This window comes from Biomphalaria glabrata, chromosome 16 (genome assembly GCF_947242115.1).
Source record: "Biomphalaria glabrata chromosome 16, xgBioGlab47.1, whole genome shotgun sequence".
Taxonomy (NCBI): Eukaryota; Metazoa; Mollusca; class Gastropoda; family Planorbidae; genus Biomphalaria; species Biomphalaria glabrata.
Genome location: NC_074726.1, coordinates 7,796,385 through 7,821,476, shown reverse-complemented (window position 1 = coordinate 7,821,476; position 25,092 = coordinate 7,796,385). Strand labels below are relative to the sequence as shown.

The window sequence follows — 25,092 nt, the reverse complement described above, 5'->3', positions numbered from 1 at the left end:
ACAATCTGTTATTCCTCAAGAAAAAAACATTTCCGTAAAAAAAAAATACCTTAAGTTTTAAGTGTTCTATGGTTGTCCAGCAAAGCTGAAGTTCACGCGATAATATGAAAAACTACTTATTAATTGTTGTTTTAAATTATGTCCAAATTATATGCATACTTAATAGATTTTTTCTCTTAAAAAAAGTAAAAAATTTTGTGTGTGTAATTGTAGTAATTAGTATAACAGAACTTACTTAACTTAGCAATACAAATGTAAAAAAAATATTTTTTGACAAAAAATCTAAAACCGTTTTGATAAATGTGTTTAAAATATAGTGGTATGTTTCCTCCCCTGGTAAGGAGCCTCATGTGTTTGTTACTATTAACAGTGAATAGTTGTAAAAGTGGTGTATTTTATGAAAACTGCTTTCATAAGGGATTTTAAAAATCAGATTTTTCGCTTTCAGAAAAGAAAAAAGTAGCCGTTGCATCAGAACTTTGAATGGTCTAAAATATTATGATGTCGGATTTTCAATATCTTTTGAGGTTTACGAGATCTAAACGGGACAGACGGACGGACAGACATTCCACACAAAACAAAAAGCGTATTTTCCCCTTTCGGGGGCCGCTAAAAAAACAAACAAACAACATAGCTTTTTCTCATCTTATAAAATACAGACGTTACATCGAAAAAGAAGACGATTACGTCCTTCGCGTGTTCCTAAGTCAATCTAGTCATGCATGTTAATGACTTAAACTCTGCCATGTCATGTTTTGATGGCTGACTCTGGCAACCCATTCCATGCACTAATGAAGAAGGAGTATTAGTACCAATTAGACCTAGGATACGGAATAAAGAATATGCCTTTGTTTTTTGTGTATTTCTGAGTATTTTATTAGTTTATTTTTTTTTATTTGAAGATTATGGTTCAGTGTTTTATGTTAAATTGCTGCTTTGCTACTTGAAGGGTAATAGGCCTACTTTATGGAAATGGAGAAAGTGTAGTGGCTGATTGTAAAGAGCTTTGCTTCCGAAACGGAAGTCCCGGGTTCGAATCCTGGTGAAGGCTGGGATTTTTACTTTCGGGATCTTTACTTTCGGGATCTTTAGGGCGTCTCTGAGTCCACTCTGACATTAGTTGGGGAAAAAGTAAAGGTGGTTGGTCGTTGTGATGGCTACATGATACCCACGTTAACCGTTGGCCTCAGAAACAGATGACCTTTACATCATCTGACCCATAGATGACAAAGTCGAAATGGTAACTTTATTTAATTAACTTCACCATGGAAATGGAAACAATCTTTTATTTTACATGCTTAATAAAATTACATCTACAGATTTTTTTTTCTTCTTCCTCGTTCTCACATCTACATATGAATGGGGCAATGAAATTAACACTTACAAAATCATTTTCAATCTATTCTTCGTTGTGATAAAATAGTACTACCCAAAGTAATAGCTTAGCCTTAGTATTGTCAATATACTCCATACTCTATAACTTACAAATAAAATTGATCTACACTGAATTTGGCTAGTGCATGACAGCTAGTTATATAAACCTGCTAATTACATAAAATTAAGTAACTTTCATAAAAACGTATTAATAATATACGGGATCAACACACACTCTTCACCTTTGCCTATCAGGATGAGTGAAAACACGCTCAGGCAAAATCAATATTGAAACTTGGTCCTTGTGGAGCATTAACGAAGAATGCAAAGCAGCCCCTTCATGCCTATATTCAGGGACTGTCTAGGCAATGACTTTAATTTGCCTTCTCACAAAGATATGCTCTATGCAAATTACTGCCCCACTCATACAATAAAAAGACAAATTGTCGCTATAATACGAGAAACGAGAAGGCCAAAGAAAGGAAAACAGACGAATCGGGACGCGATCATTGTGGTCCTAATTACCGGTTGGTCCAATTAACTGGATTCCACTGTATAATAAGATTTGTTTCAATACTTTAGAATTCTGTTCAATTCAGCGGATACGATTGCCAAGCATTCCAGACATAATTGGAAGTAGCCCTTTTCAGTTTCTAAGCGTTCACAACTAGATCTAGATTCAGATGTAAACGAGACGATGTTGATAGCATTTAAAAAGTCTTGTACTTTTTAGTGTTTAAAAAGAGAGCTCTGTTATTTCCCTTGATTGTATAAGGCATACGTCTCGTATTTAATTTCCCAAAGGTTTAGAATCAATAGAGATCTACATATTCGTATTTTTTTTCTGTATCGTTGAAGTCTCTGGGAGGTTATACAGTTGGTTTGGGTAGAGCTGATAGCATGTCAGACTTACTTAATGGCATCTTGTGGTCAGAGTACATGATGTTAAAGAAAGCAAATTTGGTTCTTCTTAATGGCTCGATATTTCATCATAACCATAAAACTAAACATTAAACATAACATTAAACATAACATTAAATATAACATTAAACATAACACTAAACATAACATTAAACCTAGCACTAAATATAACATCAAACACAACACTAAACATAACATTAAACATAACATTAAACATAACATTAAACGTAACATTAAACATAACATTAAACATAACATTAAACATAACTTTAAACATAACATTAAACATAACACTAAACATAACATTAAACCTAGCACTAAATATAACATCAAACACAATACTAAACATAACATTAAACATAACATTAAACATAACACTAAACATAACACTAAACATAACATTAAATATATCATTAAACATAACATTAAACATAACATTAAACCTAGCACTACATATAACATTAAACATAACATTAAACATAACTTTAAACATAACATTAAACATAACACTAAACATAACATTAAACCTAGCACTAAATGTAACATCAAACACAACACTAAACATAACATAAAACATAACATTAAATATATCATTAAACATAACATTAAACATATCATTAAACATAACATTAAACATAACATTAAACGTAACTTTAAACATAACATTAAACATAACACTAAACATAACATTAAACCTAGCACTAAATATAACATCAAACACAACACTAAACATAACATTAAACATAACATTAAACATAACACTAAACATAATACTAAACATAACATTAAATATAACATTAAACATATCATTAAACATAACATTAAACATATCATTTAACATATCATTAAACATTACACTAAATATAACATTAAACATAACTTTAAACATGACATTAAACAACACTAAACATAACACTAAACATAACATTAAACATATCATTAAACATAACATTAAACATAACTTTAAACATAACTTTAAACATAACACTAAACATAACATTAAACAGAACATTAAACATAACATTAAACATAACACTAAACATAACATTAAACATAACACTAAACATAACACTAAACATAACATTAAACATAACATTAAACATAACATTAAACATAACTTTAAACACAACACTAAACATAACACTAAACATAACATTAAACATAACACTAAACATAACATTGTAAAGTTGATAACGTTGATTCCTGTTCTTCACTAAAACAATGTCATTATTGAAGACAGGCGCAGAAGACGGCCAGCGGACTACGGCCTTGTCTGCAAGAGATGCGCGAAAATATGTAGGTCGCAACTAGGTCTGCATAGTTATGTTATTCACTGCACGCATCCTTAATTTTTGGAATGGAAGAAATTACTATTATTAATTATGACTGAATATTTAGGAATACATTTTTAAATAAAAGAAATTGACATTGTCGATGGGTAAAAGTATTCCATTATAAATGCAATATTTTATAATTTGCAAAAATATTAAATGATTGTAGCTTCTAGCAATCATGATTAAGTCATACAAAAAAAAATAATTTAGCATTCTAAATAATCATCACATTCAGCCGTCTGCTAAACTCGCGATAATTTCGATCCACGAGAAATCACGAGACTGCGTTCCATTCACACAAATATAAAATTACAACTTCCTACATGTCTTCACAGCACTGGCCCATATAATGAGCTCTGACAACAGCTTAGTGCCAGACCGTAGGGAAAAGACATTTAGTAATGACATCAAGAGAGTTTTCCATTCTTTGCCAATATTTTGCGTTTCGAATGAAGACAGGTTCGTTTGAAAACCATTTCTTTTCATATTCGTGTCATCAAATGTCACATCAGGATGACAAGTTATTGATTGACTTGAAAAAAAAATATTGTACATGCTTGCAGGACAAGTCCTAACAATTGCGGGTCCCTATGCGAAACTTATTGCGCGGGGCCTGTGATAGTAAGTGTATGTGTTTTGAGTGGCTGGTAGTGCAGTGTGTGTGCCTCTGTATCCTCTTAGGATCGAGGTTATAAATTTACTTAATAAAAAAAATATAAAAAATAAATAAAAAAAAAGTATTCGATTAAATATTTGAACCACTGACCTCCTGATGTCGTGTATAGCCCTCTACCAAACAGAAATGACCGGGAATTATTACATTTTTAAAATTTAAACCTGCTCATGGTGTAGCTACGTAATCTGATTCGTCAAACACAATCACAATCACAATCACAGTGCCGCCCTGCGCAGCCATACAATAAATAGAAAGACTGGTTTTTAGGTTTGATCAAGAAGGAAGAATAATTCTAGAATAAATTTACTGAAGATATTCTTAGTTTTTTTTGTATCGACTAGTTAGATATCCATCTATGTTTTTCTTTAGTGGTAGATTAAATAATAATAATAATAAAAAGATAAACTTAAAGAAGAACAGACAAGAAAGCAATACGCTGTAGATAAACACAAAGAGAGAGAGAGAGAGAGGTGTGGGGAGAAAGTCAGAAAGGCAACATGCAAAGATAAAAAAGAGAGAGAGAGAGAGAGAGAAAGAAAGATAAAAGAGAGAGAGAGAGAGGGAGAAAGAAAGAAAGACAGACAGAAAGAGAAATGAAAAACAGAGAGACAGAGAGAAAATGAAACAGAGAAAGAGAGAGACAGACTGACAGAGAGAAAAGAGAGAGAGAGAGAAATAAAGAGAAAGAGAGAGAGACAAACTGACAGAGAGAAAGAGACAGAGAGAAAGAGACAGAGAGAAAAAGAGAGAGAATGAAAAAGAGAAAGAGAGAGAGAAAGAGAGAGAGAGAAAGAGAGAGAAAGAAAAAGAGAGAGTATGACAGAATATTCTAGTTTTAAAAAACACCCTTGTCTCCCGATATTCTCTCATCTCCTCCAAGCCTCAATAATTGAAAAGCGCGCTGGTTGGTCTTGTCTCTAGATGACCTGACAGACAGCAGGGGTCTTTTAGTCTTCATCCAATCTGTCCGTGTAAGTTGGTTAGACTCAGTGACTGGTCAGTGAAAGAACTAGTGGAAACAACTCTCAATTATCGGTTGGGAAGGACTATATTTATAAGCCGTGATTGCTTTAGCTTTATAGCTCTATAAAGCGATAATCGCCTTCGATGCTTATAAAGTAAAAACGTTGGAAAAATTTGGGATTGTCTTTGACTTTTAAAATAATTCATAAAAGTACATCAGAAAAGTACATCAGAAAAGTACATCAGAAAAGTGCATCAGCAAAGTGCATCAGAAAAGTACATCATAAAAGTACATCAGAAAATTACATCAGAAAAGTACATCAGAAAAGTGCGCCAGAAGCTAGAGACTAGAGACGACGAGTTTTGCCCTTTAATGGTGCTGTTTGGTAAACAGCTTAAGTAAAAAGGCAGATTTCGATAATTTCAGCACGCTTGTAAGAAGTAATGAACAATCACAATCCAGTGGCGTAGCTAGGGTGCGAGGAGGGGGGTCCAAATTTGAAAATTCCTCCGGGCCGCCACTTTAGCGGATCCCTCAAATGAGTATCCGAAATTTGTTTTTATATTAAATATTACGCCATTATTTCATGTTATGACGCCAAATGTCAAAATGCAGGGTCCCTAAAGAGGTCAAGCACGCCCGGGCTTCCCAATCCCTAGCTACACCACTGTCACAATCCTATCTCCATCCTTACAAAATGTTGATTTAATGTTTGAATGGTCATCACTAACATTTCTAGTTTTTAAGATGTTAACCCGACAGACGGACAGACAGACCACAAACAACTTTTTCCCTTCCGAGGGCCGCTAAATATCTTTTTTGGTAGTAAATTAATAAATTCATTTTTTTAATATTTTTTTTTGTGACCCTCGAAAGGGGACTAGCCGCTATTTAGTTTTGTGTAGTCTGTCTGTCCGTCCGTCCGTCACTAAGAAATGATATTTTAGGAACGTAGTCTAAGTAATACTTTACAATACACTGATTAAAAAAACATGCTTTAATTCACACACCTACCCTACTACCAAGAAGATGCAAAGAGTCTACAACATCATTCAAATTAATAACATACTAGCAGCGGGTCTTAATTTCCATATCACTGTCGATATAGTCAATGAGAGTGTTTTGGAAACAATTAAATGAAATAATAATACTATAAGAAAGCGAATGTGTGAATGTAAAAAATAGTATGAATGGAGCTATCGAAATAGCTAATCGACCAAAATCTATTTTTGTTTATAAAAACATTTGCTTATATGCCTACATATATTTAGATCTAGTGTCTAGATCAGGACGGGTCTTAGGCCACTGCAACCTATGCGGTCGCAGTGGGCCCCGCACTTTCATAGGCCCCGCGCGATGTGAATTCTAGGAGTAAATTATTAAATTAAACCATTTTAACTTATTATTAAAGGGTTCCTGGAATTCTCCTGAAATTATAAAATATAAAAAAAAGTCATGAAAATGTCCTGAGATTATTAAAATCTTCTGAAAACTGATGCAAATCTTAAAACGGACAAAATTGTCATTTCGATGTGTCATTCAATATGGAAAACGCCAATCCTACTCGCGATTAAAAAAATGGCATTGTCAGCTTTCATTTAATAAAAATGTAATAATAAGGCGAATTTTAACCAAAATAAGAACTTCAAATATTTAATTTTTTCAATAGTCACTGGCATACAAATATATATCCAAATCTATCTCGACCGCTTAAAAAAACAAAAAACAAAAGCGATATTTTGTGAATCTGCTTTTTGTTGGAAAACTACCATCTATTGTAGGTGGCTCGTAAAGTTAATTTAACAGTAATTTTGTATTTAGTAAAGTATGAATAAAATGCAAAGACGAATTTATTTTCTAATACAAAATCTTAATTTTCACTTATTATCCTTATCACAACCCTAATTAGGCCCCGCGCACTCCGTCTCGCATAGGGCCTCGCAACCTGTAGGACCGGCCCTGGTCTAGATACTATATAATAGATGTAGACCTACTGTTATAAGAGTGAATTCAAGGGCTCAAGAAGCTTATTAATTATTGAATGTAAGTATATTTTATATCCCCCATATAGAGCCTCATGTGGTCATAATGTGTTTACATCGAGAGGAGGGATAAAGCGACGTAGAGAATTATATAAACAGATAAAATAAAATACATGAACTAAAATGAATATAAAAAACTTCTGAAAACAAAATCTTGAAGATTCTTCTTTGCTGACTAATAATTGAAAAGTTTATTTAGATTTTACCTCATTATCATATCTACAATATATGGGCCACCTTGATAAAATCCTCGAAGTAGCGAATCCGCGAAAGATGAACCGCGATGTAGCCAGGAATGACTGTATTTGATAAGTTCTTGTTTACTTTTTCTACAAAAAATATTTTTAAGCAATAAATTATGCAGTGCTGAAATTAAATATAAAATATTATTTATTACAATACCTCTATTCTATTCACTCCTTCGTGGAGGGTGGGCGGACGCTGGAATTAAACAGTTGATGTATATCGCTGAGAAAAGAATTACTAGCTCATTGGCCACATGGGGAAAACTCTAGTTTGACCGTTATAATTTTTCAAAGTAAAAAAGAAAATATATGTAATTTTGGCTTGGCTAGACATAGAAAAAAAAACATGGCTTTGTCAGCCATAGTGTTCCAAAATTATACGATAATTTAAAGTTGCTTTAATTTTATTGAAGCTTTACTAATATCCAGATTCTAGATCTAGAAGGAGATCTAGATCTATATTAGATCTTAAGAGTTTTAAATCAGAAGTCTAGGTCTAGCATTAGTTCTATATGTCCATATCATATTAATATCAATAACATGACCAGTGTGCAGCCGAACATTCCGGGCTCACATAGCTCTCACCAGCCACATGAGGAGGCACAAAACCCCAGTGCAAAGCCCTCAGCCCCCTGGATGGCAAAAGTGGTCATCATCGAACCACGATGGACGAACTATATATAAAATATCAATAAATAATCACATAAAAAAAGTATAAATTACCGCTGGTTGAATTGATAAATACATTCGTTGACGCATTTGATGGTGTCAAAATTACGGGTTCGATACCCGTATTGAACCAAGTAGTTTTTAAAAATTATTTTCTTTTTATATTTTATTATACATTAAGTTATATCATGGAGGCATTGTCTTTAACAAAAAGTATTTTATAATGCTTTTTTTAAATTTTCAAATACATTAAGACCATAATAACTTCCGATATATACACTATAAAAGTCAACTATATAAAGATTTGCGGGCGTTCATAGAATATTCTTTAGACGCTCACTTTGTTTCTTAGTTGAGTAATGTTTACAAGATGGACTCATTGAATGTCACACGTGATAGAAAACAATTTGACATCAACATGTACAGCTGCCTCCCCACCCCTTTTCCCAGGCAGCTAGGAATCTTCCATCATTTGGGGGCCCGGGGGGCTTGACATCTTTTGGGGCCCCTGCATTTTGCGTAATATTTAATTTTAATGTAAAAAACATTCATTTCAAATTCTCTGCCCTCCTCCCCCAAATCCCAGCTACGCCACTGCATTTCCTCCTCCCCAACCCCTTACGCTCCCCATCTCTTCATTTTCTGCCTTGTTTACGATGGAGTTAGAAAATGCTAAGGCAAGCCGAGACGAAGAAATCTATATCTCATTGATGTTAATCTGAGCGTGAGGAAGTGGTCGAGGTTTATTTGTTCTACAGTGGCGAGTTTACTTTTCATTGTACTATATACATTACTCTCTCTATTTACCAGTAAATATTCTTAAAGATGCATGGGTTTTGGCTTAGCAAACAAATAGACAACAGCCCTGATTTTATTTTACGGACAAATAAGCATACACAAAGCGATTTGAGATAATCAATGCTAGCGATGTCCAACATCTTGGGCTTAGAGGACCGTATAAAATTCATTCCCGACACTAGTATCACAAGCCGATTTAATAATAATTTTGTGTCACTTTTGTTTCCTATAACATTTTTTTTGGTCTGGCCCAATATGTTATTGATGACCATTCATACAGTTCAATGCAATGTTATTGGAAGTTGGAACCTATGTTTTTTTACTTTAAATTCTACAGATTCTATGGAGACCAGTTCCTTTGCGTGTCTGTCAAATACTTCCAACTGGTCGCAATGTACGCCTCTTCGTACGTCCTACTGGCCACAGCTGTTGACAGGTAGGTGGCAATATAGCTGTATTAGCTATTTTTCACGACATTGTCTATTAAACCAGTCAGGCCCTGTTAATGCCTTAGGTATGTTGGGTTGTAGCTCTAGACAGCTAATCCAAAACTACACCGGAAGCGTATTGATTAACGGATGGCGCGGGGACCAGTCTGGGTAGACATAAGCAAAACGTCAAAATTAAGATTTTTTAAATTAGAAAATGCATTCGTCTTTGCAATAAATTTTTTATAAAATAAAAGCTGACAATGTCGTTTTTTTTTATCGTTAGTAGAATTGGCACCGCGAAATGTCAGTTTTGTCTTTTTTTAAATGAGATTTGTATGAGTTTTCGTGAGATTGTAATAATTTCAGGAGATTTCCAGGACTTTTGGATATATTTTGCAATTACAGGAGATTTCCAGGAGGCCCTGGAAAATCAGCTGGCCGCGGAAACCCATTTATTAGCCTATATACAATTTTTAAAGGTTTAATTTAATAATTTACACCTAGAATTAGCGCGGGGCCTATGAAAGTGCGGGGTCCTGTTGCGATTCAATAGTTACACGTGTTTCTGCCTCCTTTTTCCTGTTACACACGCACATGCAATACATTGTTACAAAGCTTATATCAACTCACACTGTCTATCTGGTGAACATTGTGTAGTCTACACGTTACACTCATCCTTGGATCAATATTAAATAATTAAAAAAGTATTTTTATATGTCGCTTATTTCGATCTAATTGTTTTTAAATTAGACATATAATGTAATGTAGATTTAATTCACTGCACACATAGAGTTACAATATAAATATCTACGCTACTACTGTTGGGTGACAAAATGCTGATTGACACATAAGTTACAGTTTCCACGATTTTCTTATTTCTTTACCAATGGTCAATTTGAGACTGCTCCGCAAGAAGAGTTGAACAGTTGTGATGACACATTAAATGTATTCATTTTTACAAGCAAAATAACATGACACTGTATTCCTCCCCCCCCTCCCCCAGTGTGTGGTGGCTGAGTAGTGAAGCGCTAGTCTCCTAAATCGAATCTCGGTGAAGACTGGGATTTTAAATTTCGGGAATTTTAGAAAGCCCCTGAGACCAACCAGCTCTTTTTGGGTACCTTACATTAGTTTGGAAAAGTAAAGTCGTTGTGCTGGCCACATGACACCCTTGATAACCAGACTGGACTTTCATAGTTATGTGAAACACTGCACACATCCTTAATCTCTTCCAAATCAAAGACATTGGCATTATTATAACCCAGCGACATGTACCATTGCTGTCCTGCAGCTGTATTGGTACTTCGTCTAGTAACATTAAAACAGAGCAGTAGATAAATAAATAAATCATCATCTAACTATCATGTTTGGGAAACGAGGACATACGAATACTGACAAATAGTAGAGAGTTCAAAGGTCACCAGCTCGTGGTTTCTCTTTATGCCATTATAAATCTTCATCACTTCTGCATTTCCTAGCCAACCGTGGATATAAATCACAGAATTAAGACCAGCTGACATCAACGCCATCCCTTGCTAGTTTCAGAGACATTTAATGCAATTTTATTTCATCTATGAGTCTTTCATTGATGAAGGCAAAACAGAGGTCATTTAAGAATCCCGACAGATGAGTAAAGGGGCTGATAGAGACAAGGTATTGTAACAAATGGATGTAAAAATTCCTGAAATAAAAGTCAAATATGTAACAAAAAGAAAACAAACAAAAAAAAAAAACATAATATAAACCAATATTAAAAATAGAAAAGAAAAGGCGTAGTTATGGGAAGAACTCTACATTTACTTCGACATATTTAAAAACTGTCATAGCTACAAGATATATTGATATATTACAACATATTACACACACACACACACACACACACATATATATATATATATATATATATATATATATATATATATATATATATATATATATATATATATATATCAGTTATCTAAAACTTGCTTTGAAACCAATGAAATGGGTAAAAAAAAAGTTGTCGGAATTCAAAGTTATAAAACGACTTCAATTAATAAAACTGCAAATGTTTTGCTATTCTTACACTGAATACATATACATCGGCCACAATAATAGCTGCGAGAGTACGCTATAAACACTATAATCAAAGGCTCCCCCACAGCACACAAACGTTCAGGATCTAGCCAATATCCCCTCCAGCCCGGCCCCCATCCCTCTAGCTGCGAGGACGTGATGCATGGCTCCTTAACAGGCTATTGCGGCATACTGTGGGCTAGTATCGACTACTCTTCCCCCAGACCAAAACGTATCGTAACAGAAAGTGTCCTATCCTGAACTAATTGTTACTTAAAGTATCGATGTGTGTCACACTATTCGGCACCGAATTGCCCCCCGTAGTAATACGACCTTTTAGGTCCAGGCCACTGTGTCGTAAATAAAGATGGGCGGAAACTGAGAAACATTCAATTTTTTTTTTCGGGAAAGACGTTTTTAGAGGGTCTCTAGGGAGGATTAGGTATTTGATAAGATTAGACAAGGGAGAGAATACATGTCTGCAAGGGAGACCATTGATGATAGGATTGTGCAGACGCAAGGAGAAACTTTAAATCCTCTTACGAGATGTGTCAGAAACAGTTTTAAACTTTGTTGCTAAAAATGTAAATATGGATTTAGCTTTTATGCTTATATTGTTAGTGTATGAGAGCTTTCCTTGTGAGATATTTGAAAAATAATCATATCGCCAAAAAGATATTCTGAAAAATTAAAAACTCTTTTCAGATGTTTAGATTATTATTTTATTGAGAATTGAATGTATAAAACAATAGAGCACTGCTATACCCGTAAGTCACTCTTACAACAATTTAAATTTGGTTATTAATGTACATTTGGTTAATTTGTAAATCCCTCCTCATAAATCATATACCAAAAGAGCACATTTATTTCCTTATATACAAATACATATGTGTCTTTGTTAAAAAAAATATTTGCTATTTCTTTCTCCTTCTACATGCATATGTAGGTCACAGTTTTGGCTGCGTATTCGGACTCAAAAGACAAGCCTTATTATTACTGCATTACATTAACCCAACTATAAATGTGTTAAAATATGGTAAATAGTTGCCTCCCTTAATAAAGCGCCTCATGTGTTTGTTACTATTTCCGATGCATCTGGTCCCCGAGTGCATGAGCTAGACATGGCCGAAGGCCGAGTGCAACGGGAACCTCCACCATTTTCCTATGTTGTACCAAGCTAACAGTGGAGGACTCGCCATTAGTGTAAACGGTCCCTTGAGGAACGGTGCATGGATTATCGACAGGGTCGTGAGGGCTCTCTTTCAACTCCGCTCCGTGCAATGGGTAAGCTCTCGCCTACCCGAGGACACCCCCCCACGGGAGTTTTGTTTTGCCATTCATTTAGCCTAACCACTTCCTCTAATTGTCATTTCCACCCGGGTGCCACGATGAGGCAGAACAGCGTACCCGGATGTTTTATAACCACAAAATTGTCTCGAGCAGGAGCAGGCCCTATAAGTGATTCTAGGATTCACGGGCTCATGCTAGAAACTTATAAGAATCGTTTATGAAACATCTTGTAAAGTTCCAACAAGAGTATATTGTGATGAATCTGGGAAGAAATGAACGCTCATAGTCGGTGGGTAAAACTAGATAACGTAAGAAGCAAAAGAAAAAAAGAATACTCTTTAAAAAACAAAGCTTATTTGAGGGAAAGAACCGTTAATTACTGCCATTATTTTCCAAATGGCAGGGTTTAGCTACCTTCCTGCCACATGGAACAAAATTAATTAATAAATTAATACTGATTAATTATTTAATTGGTTAAAAATTTTTTATTGATTCGTATATTGTCGTCCATTATGAATAATTTTAACTCGATCCGAGAATGGAAGGTGAGAGGAAAAAACGTGACAAAACGAAATAAGGAGGATAAATCCATACATCTCTCATTAAGTAGCACTTATTTCCCTTATTTGATATCAAACAAACTAATTAATTACTAATAGGTAAAACGAATAATTTTGCGAAGCTTAAACTTGATCAGATCATGGACAATGGGAGAAAGCTTATGTTCAAACATTTTAACAGACAGACAGAGTGAGTAGATAGAAGCTTTGTAACTACAAGAAGAGTATTTTTATGGCCACTATTCCATTTGCTATTTATTATCTTATGTCAGATGTGATCATATTTATTTACTGCCAACTCTAATATCGACTACATATACAGTCCGTATTCTCTGATCTTTATTCGTGTTCTAGAAAGTGACTAAAGTGTCATCTCCCCTCTCTGTGTTTAAATCCCAAGTCTTCTGTCTCCAGTTGACACATCCATTTAAAAGATTAACTTCCATACGACTTTCAAATCACGTGGGATTACCAACCAATCGTGTCTCACAGCTGCCCAGACATTTTAAACACATGCTATGCTCTAACTAACCTCAGTGGGAACTTGTTCGGTGATCAGCCAAAAAAAGTGTTCTTAGAATTATCCTAACTTTTGCTGAATGTTGTAGGTCGGTTGTTGGCTTGTAGCCCCAGACAGCTAGTACAGCTAAAACGATGGCTGTGCTGGGGCAAGTGATGGTTTAGTATTAAAATGTAACTTAAAATAAACAAAATCAAAGCAAAAATCAGTCACTATGTTCCGACACCCACCTTGCCGGGGTTATTTCATTTGTGGGGGTATTGAACCCCAACCACCCCCTTCCTGGCTACGCCCATGAATAGTTAGAACGTATGCACCAAACACTTGAAAGAAAAAAAATACTGAAAAAAAAAAAATAAAAAAAAATGTTTATCTTATCTTATAAAGTACTTCCTACATATCCATTTGTCTAGTCATGCATCTTATTAGAGAGAAACTCTTCAAGTCATTGGTTTTCCTGGCTGGCTCAGACAACTCATTCCATGATCTAATAGCACTAGGAAAGAAGAAGCACTTGTACGAATTATTCCTAGTATATGGAATAATGAATACACTTTTATTTGTGTCGTTTTATTTGTATTTTTCTTGTATTTATAAATTATGGATCATGGTTACATGTATGATACTTTACTGTAATGGAGTGTCTCTGAGTTTGGTGATCATGCTCTAGTTTAGTCAAATGTAAATATTTTATTTATTATAAATGTCACGGATCTATTTTGCGTCAGTTATACTTCAAAATGTATGATAAACACACAAATATACTGTCCCGTTTAATTTCTTCGATAAGTAAATGTTAGGGCTCCAGGGTTGAACGCTACTCAAAGGTTGACAGACCTAAATCTATCCTGCTCTCGTCTCAATTCTGCCTGTGGTCCCGTCTGGGACGTAGGCCAAAACCAGCTTTCTCCAGGCGTCTTGGTTCTAGGCAAATCCCTCCAACCGACCCCACCGTGTCCCACGTCTTGCCCATCTGCTTCTAAATCGCGGTGCCATGTATTCCTGGTCCCCGGCCCTCTTCCTCTTTCCTTGGGGATCCAGGTTAGGGCTTGCCTTGTTATATTGGATGCAGGGTGTGACTTAATGGATGCAGGGTGTGACCTAATACATCTCCAGCGTCTCTAAAAGATATCTACTTCAATGAGCTGCTGATGTGTTCTTTGAATTAATGAATACCTGGATTTCGTTTTCATGGTGGTCATGGAGGCTCTTCAAGTCTCTGCTCCATAGAGGGCCCCTGCTCCATAGAGGGCCCCTGCTCACATGTTCCTCACTAATTCCACTAACCAATCACCCCAGAGTTAAATAACAGTGTGAACCCCACCTATCCCCGACCCAAAACTCAGTAAATAGAATAAAGCAGTCTCAATTGAGTATACAGCCAATTTTTTTCAATTTGACAAAGACATTACATAACACAAAGACATTCCTTATTAATTAACCTAAATGATTATACTTTCTTATTTAATTTGCAATCAATTTGTTTCTTTGATACAAAAGATTTCCCTTTTAAAATTATTTCTTGTTTAAAAAACAAAACAATCAAACTCACTCACATCTGTCAATAGATCTAAGTACCCCAATTTCGACCGGTTCATTCGGCCAGTCATCGCAGTTCATTAAAGTAAATCACACACCTGCGCCATTTCGGTCCAGCGCCAAGGGGGCAATTACTCGATAACACCCACTAGAGGTCTGAGGCTGGTCTTTTAGTTAAATGAAATAATTAATTAACTACCAAGGTTTGTCTGCCCCTTTGTAGAGATCAATAAATCGACACATCCTAAAATATTTTTCTACCAAGGATAATTTTTTTTTCAAGATTCTTTTTTTGTTGTTTTTGATCTAGTTTCGAGAGAATAAAATCTGGGATCAGAAGGTTAGTGTCTACAATAATAAATCGCACACCTTAGTCTAATGGTTATTACTTATACTAGCCTTTAGTATTATCACTCCATAAATGTTAGTTATACTTATCAGTCTCTTATTGTCTGGGTTATAGTGACCTAAAATTGAAAAAAAAAATCCACCTAGGAGAAGGAACTCTGAATTCAAACCTCTGCTGCCTTGCAGCTATAACCAATCATGGGAAAGGCTTCGGGAGTCGGCCCTGAGGAATAAATCAGGAGCCAGTGACACTTAGGCAGTTTGCAGCCCTCAGTACTAAACACTGGCAGAGCCTGCGACGTCGCTGATCCCAAACTGTTGATCTTTTGATACATCATCTGCGTAGAGATGGGGAAACTGATCTCCATGTCGCTTTGTCGTTCTCCATTCCTCTCAATCTTTTACCTTGGATAGAATCTCTTTCAATGACAGGCCCGTCCATTTTTTTTGTTGTCTTTCCATCGCTTTCTTTGTCTGTCTCTTTTTTTTTCTGGTACTGTTCCCTGAAGAAAGGTCTTCCCATCGCTTTCTCTGTCTGCCTCTTTTTCTTTTTCCCGGTAATGTTCCCTGAAGGAAGGTCTTCCCATCGCTTTCTCTGTCTGCCTCTTTTTTTTTCTGGTACTGTTCCCTGAAGGAAGGTCTTCCCATCGCTTTCTCTGTCTGCCTCTTTTTCTTTTCCCGGTACTGTTCCATGAAGGAAGGTCTTCCCATCGCTTTCTCTGTCTGCCTCTTTTTCTTTTTCCTGGTACTGTTCCTTGAAGGTGTTAGAGAGCCTGAGAACCTTGTCATATGGCCATAAAGATTTAGTTTACGTTTCTTGGGCAGTAGTTAGCAGGTCATCGTGAGGTCCAGTCGCTGAACTAATCCGGTCTCTAATATCTTCGTTTGTGATGTGTGATGTTGCTTATTCAGGCTGTCTTGAAGTCAACCAATTACTCTGCAATCGTTTGGGTGTAATTGTTCGGGTGTATTACGTGTAGTTGACCAACAAGTCAGACAAAAACAAGTACATCTGTTTTTAACAAGTGAAGAGATGTAGTCAACACTGATGAACAAGTTCACAAGGATTTATTCTGATAAAAGGCCACAGTAGAAGTCTCTGTCACTAAACACGTCGTTACCCTGGAATATTCTATCGCTAACTGATTTTCCGGTCTCTAACCCAACATATCCCAAACGTCACTAGTCCCGTTCAATATGCGTCTTCTATGGTGCGTCGCTAAATAACTAACCTATATAAATAAGGTGTCTAACAGATTCCTTCCCCCCTTGAAAAAAAAAATATGTCAATATTTTTCCACTACTGTCAAGTCTTACAAGGGCATTTTCAATTTAAAGGGGAAGACAACAAACATAAAATCTTGACATCTTCATCTTGACTTGACAGTTCCTCATATTCAATGTCAATGTTCATAACATTCCAGAATCATCTTCATTAGTACACAGTTCATCATAAAAGAAAATGTGGCATCTTATGGGCACGTCACACGTCACAAATGTTCTTCACAGGCAGTAATCTGATAAAATACAATATTTCAAAAAACAATTATAGACTTTATTTACCCATTCAATAAATTTTTTTTCTTACCACCCTTTTATACGCTTTTGTCCATTTTTCTTTTATACTCACCCTTTTCCATAGAACTAACTTTCGTCAATGATATATGAAATGATTCACACAAAAAAAAATATCCATACTTACTTTTAAATGCTTAACATCAAATTTATTTATCTCCCTTTTCCATAACATATAAATGGTGTCAATATATTAATATATATTACATACTCAATATAATCATAGTTTATTTACAAAATTATTTCACTTCAATGTCATTCTAGACAATAGATCAGCTACAATATTCACAGATCCACTAATAGCTTTCACTTCAAATTTATATTCCTGTAGTGCTAAGAACCATCTATAAACACGACTGTTTTTCATGCTCTTTTGCTGTATATACTGAATAGGTTTATGATCAGTTAATAATATGAATTTCCTTCCTATTAAATATCTCTCTAGCTTAGTAATAACCCATATTACAGCTAAGGCTTCTCTTTCAATGACACTATATTTTTTCTCTGCCTCTGACAATTTTCTACTTACATATAATATAGGATGTAAGTTATCATAGTTCTGCATTAGACAACCACCAATAGCATTACCAGATGCATCAGTTGTGACATAAAATATTTTGTCCTTATCGGGTAGTCTTAATATTAATTCATGACTAAAAACATCTTTAATTCTGTCAATAGCTTTCACACATTCCTCATTGCAGACTACTTTTTGAGGTTTTCCTTTTTTAAGTAAGTCATTTAATGGATTCACTATTTCTGCTAAGTTCTTTATAAACTTTCTGTAATAATTTACTATTCCTAATATGCTTTTAATTTGTCTTTTTGTTGTAGGTATTTCAATATTAAGTACTTTCTTTATGTTATCTTCAATAGGGCTAATCATGTTGTTATTTACTTTATGTCCTAAGAAAATTATTTCCTCCAATCCTATTTCTACTTTTTCTGCTTGAATTGTAAGTCCACTTTCTTTTATTATTTTGAACACTTCTTTTACATCTACCAAATGTTCCTCCCAACTATTATTAAAAATACATATGTCATCCAAATAGCAAATAACATTTTCTTTGTTTCCAATTATCATGTTCATCATTCTATTAAATGTGGCAGGTGTATTTACTAATCCAAAACTCATATAATTCCATTGAAAAATACCATATGGTGTTACAAATGCTGTGTAAGGTTTTGCATTTTCTGTTAAAGGTATTTGCCAATAACCTTTAGTTAAATCCAATTTAGTAAAAAATTTTGCTCCATTTAATTTATGTAAAATATCCTCTATATTTGGCATTGGATATGGGTCAAATTCTGTGATGTTGTTAAGTTTCCTATAATCAATACATAACCGTATATCTCCATTCTTCTTTTTGGCTATCACAATTGGTGAAGCATAAGGAGATGTTGATGGTTCAATTATACCCGATTCTAGTAAATTGTCTATTTCTTTCTTTACTTTGTCTTGTAAATGTAGCGGTATTCTATATGGCTTAAGCTTGATAGGTTTTGGGTCTGTTACTTTAATGTCATGTTTAATAATATTAGTTTTTCCTGGTATGCTGGAAAAAATTTCTTTGTATTCCTGTATTATTTTAGTTATATCTTTTGACTTTTCCTTAGTTAAATTATTAAGATTAATCTTTTGCCAAGTTTGATTCTCTTTTGTTTCTATTACAGGTATTTCCTTAATATCATTTTCATTGTGATTTTCATTTGTTATTATCATCAAGCATTCTTCTCTTTCTGAAAATTTATTTTCTATTTCCTCCTGAATGTTTTGTATCAACTCATCTTCTCTATCATGATACAGTTTCAAATTATTTATGTGATATGTTTTAATTTTCCCATTTATTTCAATTTGATAATTCACATCATTAATTTGTTTTATCACCTTAAATGGACCTTTCCATTGTTTACCAATTTTATTTTTCAGGTCATTTATCAATATTAATACTTTATTTCCTACTTCTAGTGTTTTCAATTGTCTTTTCTTATTTAGATTCTCATGAGCACTTTGTTTGTACTTCTTATTGTTGTTATATGCTTGAGTCCATATTTCTTTCAATTCTGTTGTGATTGTTGTTTCACTGTCATTATTTAATTTATTCTCATTGTCTATTAGATTTTCTTTAAAAACATCTAATTCATCTCTGGGTTTTCTTCCATGTATTATTTCATATGGTGAAAATTGTGTTGCTTCATGGATGTTGTTTCTATGAGCAAATAGTACATAGTTAATGTAATGATCCCACTTGTTCTGATTATTCTGAATTATTTTTGTTAGTGATCTTTTTAATGAACCACCATATCGTTCACATAAACCGTTACTCTCTGGGTGGTAAACCGAAGAGTATAAGTGTTGTATATTGTATTGTTTAGTCCATTTCTTAAATTGTTCTGACTTAAACTGAGATCCCTGATCACTCAATATAATTTTAGGTATACCATGTCTTGTAATTACTTTTTGAGTTATGGCATTAATGATATTCTCTGCACTTGTATTTGATAATGGGATTGCCTCTGGGTATCTACTAAACATGTCTATTACTGTTAGAATGTATTTGTTATTATTTTCAGTTTGAATTAAAGGACCTATTAAATCAATAGATACTTTCTGAAATGGTGCTGTAGGTTCATCCATTTCTTGAATAGGTGCTTTATTCACTAGGCTTTTGTTAGATCTCTTTTGACATATGTCACATGAGTTTATGTATTTGTTTATTGTTGCTTTCATTTTGGGCCAAAATACTTGTTTTGACAAATTCCTATAACATTTCTTTACTCCCCTATGTGCTGCTAAATTATTATCATGTGTCATGATTAAAACATCTTTCCAATATTTCTGTGGTAAGACAAGTTGTTTTATTTTCTTGTTATCATTACTTGTTTGTCTAAATAATATTTTATTCTCTATACAAAATTTCTCCATTGGATTATTATTGTTTTTATCTGATATTCTTGAATAAATTTTCCCAATAATATTGTCATTCATTTGTTCTAAAGCAAATTTGGGTATTGTTTCTTTTTCACTTTGAGATATTTGTGTTTCAAGACTATTTTGTGTTTCATTTTCTATCTCTCTTTCCTTAACATCTGTATTTTCTATTTGTATTACTTTACTGGTTTCTTTTTCTTCATCATTACTTATTACATTTATTGTATTTTCCTGTTTCTCATCTTGTTTATCCATTGATCTTGTTATTATCATACTTGTTATATTTTGTGTTTCTATGTTTTCATGATTTTGTCTTATGTTTTTGTATTTGTTTTGCCAGTCTTCTAATTCTTTTCTTGAACATTCCTTAACTCCTTTTATGTTTCCTACTAACATATCATATCTCATTTCTGGTATTGCAATGCCATCACAATAACCAGTGAAAAATGGAGTTTCAATGTACACCCTTATAGCTTTAAATTCCCTTACGGTGCCATCTGCTAATTCTACTTTCCTAGTAAACCCTTTATACCAATGAGGTTTGACAAATTTAGTTTTTACTGCCAAAGTGTTACAACCTGAATCCCTGATTAATTCCACCGGAATTCTATCTACAAACCCTGGGTACACTGCAAAATTGTTCCTATTTCCTTCCATGAAATATATCCTATCTGTACCTTTATTTTTGTATTCCCTACTGTAACTCCTATTTCTATAATTTCCCCTGTCATTCCTATCTCTACTCCTATATCTACTGTTATTCTGTTCATTGTATCTATTTCTACTTCCAGACCTACTATTCCCTCTTCTACAGTTAGCTGCTATATGACCTTTTCCTTGACATTTAAAACAGGTTATTTCACTATATTTTCTATTTCCACTATTTGATCTGTTTCTATTTCTACTTCTATCAACATTTTCTTTGGTGTATCCAATTAAATCTACTTTGCTCTTATCCCTATCAGAAAATGGTTTATTTGGATATGCATTTTTGTATACTCTCATTATTTCTGTTATTTCATCTATAGTTTTTGGATTTCTTTCTCTAATAAAAGATTGTAATTGAGGATCACATTTATTTACAAAGTTGTCCACTAGAATAAAATTTTTTAATCCTTCATAAGAGTTTGTCACTTTTTCTAATTTTACCCACTTATTGAAAAAATCCTTTTCCATATTAATGGTAGTTTGGGGTTCTATTTCTAATGATGGTATATTGTCAAAGTATTTCTTTCTAAAAGTTGTAGCATTATGACCATATGCGTTCAACAACTCTCTTTTTAAAACTTGATAGCTATCATCAATATGATGGTCATGATTTTGGCATATTGTTAGAGCTTGACCATGAACAAAGTCTATCAGTATTTCAGACCATTCTTCTTCAGGCATATTAAATGTAGACATTTTTGCCTCATATCTTTTCAGGAAATCACCAATGTCATCCTTCTGTTCATCAAAACTTTGTATCTTTCTCTTTAGCCATGTCTGCGAATTAGGGTTGTCTCTTTGAGTGGTATAATTATTTGAATTATTTGTGTTATTTCCTTGTTCAGTTTGAGCTCTGGCCTGTGCTGCATCCAATCTCATCTTCTCCATTTTAGCTTCATGCTCTCTAATTTTTTCTCTCTCTTTGTCTTGCCTTTCTTGGTCCTCTTTTTGTTTCTCATATTCTTCCTTTCTGATCCTTTCTTGTCTTTCTATCTCTTGTCTTTTTTCTTCTTTCTGTCTCTCCATTTCTTGTTTTTGACGTTCTGTTTCTTCCCTCACAACTTGCTGTACATAAGCTGCTAAGTCCTTTCCTTTTAACTCCATGGCCTTTCCATCCTGCATAGCTGTTTCCTTAACCTCCTTAAGGTCCACATATGACGATGTAGCCATTGTGTTTTATATTTTATATATTTTTTTTTTACTTAGCCTATATTGGTTATGGCTATACTTTAAATTTATTTTATATTTAGGTTTTTACACACTTTTATACCAGTTTTAAGTGTTATGTCTCTATCTATAGATTTAGTAAATGTGTAAATCTAGTCTGAGTTATTATGGTTATATTCAAATCTGTATATTAGATCTAGTATCACACAAATTTAAATCTAGTACATTATAGTATGTATAATAATACCATTTAGATCTAGTTATCAAGAGCACTATGACTTTTAGATCTAGTATGAATAACTATGATCAATTTTAAAACCTGGTATGACTGAAGTCACAGTGAAGTGTCTAGAGTAAATTCAAAGACTGTCTAGAGTCTAGATCTAGAGTAGATTATGGTTCTATAAATCTATTTAACCATATGAAACAAATATGTGTATACAATGTCAAATATATCTTCAACAAGATATATATATCTAGAATGTACTACCTTCATTCATTTTTCAATTAATAATATTTCAAATTAGAGTCTAGGATGGCTGCCTGGTCGTGCGGTTTGTGCGCTGGACTGTCGTTCGGATTTATCGACCGTCGAGGGTTCAAACCCTGCCCGCTCCCATCCCCCGTCGTCCTGCGGGAGGTTTGGACTAGGAAGTAAACTATCTTCAACTCTGAAGGAACATCCGAAACATGTAAAACATTTTACAAAACATTTTAGATGATTTAATTGTACCAAAGACCAAAGAGATGTACAAAATTTGTAGATCTATATTTAGCCAGACGACAGTGTTTGACTACATAGCCAGTTTCGGCATTATTCTCATGGCAAAATCATATTTGATTTTAACCGCTCAAACTAAAATTATTTTAGTCTGATTCACAGTAAAAGAATCCTACCCGCACTTTCTATCATTAAGTGAAAAAAAATACAGATCTAATTAAATTAATAAAAATAAATAATTTAAAATAATATAAACAAATGAAATAATTAAATGAGACTATCGCTATGGGTTGGGATATGACAATATGACACACAATGATAACGTCACGAAGTAACTAGGCAACAACGGATATGACGTTTATACAAACAAAACAAATTACAATCCTAAACGTATAATATAGTTTTTCATCTAAATTATGTCTTTACCCCGAACGGGTTTAAGGCTTCAGCACCACCTGAATTTTACTCAGGCTAACATACCAAATTTAGACAAAATCTATTTCTAAGGGCAATCTAAACATATACTAATAAGAAAAATGTCACTTAGCTTTTGATAAGAAAGATCCCTTTGTTCGGACTCCCGAATATGCTAGATCACAACAAATTCCACTGCCTCTCCTCCAGTTCTGACTCTGTTCTCCGGTGCTACCAGTATCCCACGTAATGCCACAGATGTCCTGATATGCCACAGCAAAATGTTTCAGTTCCTTCGGCGACTGTTGATGACCGTATGTGTAGTTCCGACGACTTTGTGTACACAGTTACTGACGAATAGGTTAACAGTTCTTCTGGCGACGACTTGACTTGTGTAGACGACTACTGACAAATAACAGTCTCTTGACGGCAACTTGATCTGGACGACTGACGAATAACGAATTTCTTGACGATGACTTGATCTGGGCTGACGAATAACGGCTTTCTTGACGATGACTTGATCTGGGCTGACGAATAACGACTTTCTTGACGATGACTTGATCTGGGCTGACGAATAACGGTTCTCTAAAAATAGTTCACTGCTTCTGCTGCTACTCTGGTAGTACGACGAAGTTTGCTGTTGTACTCTGCTTCACTAGACCAAACTGTCCAATGTAGACTAGGTGAAACCAAGGTCACCTCCGACGACGTTCCGTTACACGATTAACGGTTTTCAACGAAATTAAGTGGATGTAGCTGTTTCCACAACTTCACTGCTAACAAGTCTAGATATGGTCTAGACCGACGTATACTAAATAGATCAATGTCCAGCAAATACGATTTCACTAACCTTCCAAAGGTTAAACACAGTGACCGTTATAAAAGTGGCAAGCAACCGGTTCAATGAGCAAACTGCTCCACAAGAATCTCTCAAAGGGTAAGACGACAGAGCGATTTCGATTTAGTTAGCTACCAAACTTGTAGTACTCACAATACTTCTGACAGCGGGCAAACTGTCCTTCTCGAAACTGACGAGGTAAAACTTGATACTCGATGTGGCTCCTATGACGAAGAAAAAAATATGTCCAACAGGTTCACTAACGATCTCTCACCCGTTATGAATGAACGGTTTCTCTGGTTGTAGGTCGATTCAGCATATGAAGATCAGGCTTTGATAATATACTGGTTAAGTAGACCAGACGTTGCGATGATTACGGTCCTGACGAAGGTCACCCTGAGTTAACGGCTCGTTGAACGTACGATCAAACAGGCGACGACTGCTTGTAGATCTAGAACAAAGTCACTCTGCGATGATGCTGTGTTCAGCCGTACTCCGATGAAATCTTATATCTTCGAGTGCACGACCCTCACCTGAGTAAACGTTCAGCTTCGAGGTCCGGTTCGATGTTCGGCTTCGAGGTTCGGTTAATCCGGGCTTCGGGCGTCGGGGGTCGCCACTGTGATGTTGCTTATTCAGGCTGTCTTGAAGTCAACCAATTACTCTGCAATCGTTTGGGTGTAATTGTTCGGGTGTATTACGTGTAGTTGACCAACAAGTCAGACAAAAACAAGTACATCTGTTTTTAACAAGTGAAGAGATGTAGTCAACACTGATGAACAAGTTCACAAGGATTTATTCTGATAAAAGGCCACAGTAGAAGTCTCTGTCACTAAACACGTCGTTACCCTGGAATATTCTATCGCTAACTGATTTTCCGGTCTCTAACCCCACATATCCCAAACGTCACTAGTCCCGTTCAATATGCGTCTTCTATGGTGCGTCGCTAAATAACTAACCTATATAAATAA

The 25,092-nt window shown here is 34.6% G+C and overlaps 1 protein-coding gene across 3 annotated transcripts in view; it reads left to right on the top strand.

Annotated features, from left to right (window-relative positions):
- LOC106050217 (uncharacterized) overlaps positions 1 to 25,092 on the top strand; it is an 83,086-nt gene that overhangs the window by 19,105 nt on the left and 38,889 nt on the right. For all 3 annotated transcript variants that reach the window (XR_008775364.1, XM_056014257.1, XM_056014255.1), the window contains one exon: positions 9,361 to 9,459. Coding sequence is in view for 2 of the 3 variants with exons in the window: in XM_056014257.1 (XP_055870232.1) it covers positions 9,361 to 9,459 (99 nt within the window). In the remaining variant the exon portion in view is untranslated. The remainder of the gene's footprint in view (positions 1 to 9,360; positions 9,460 to 25,092) is intronic.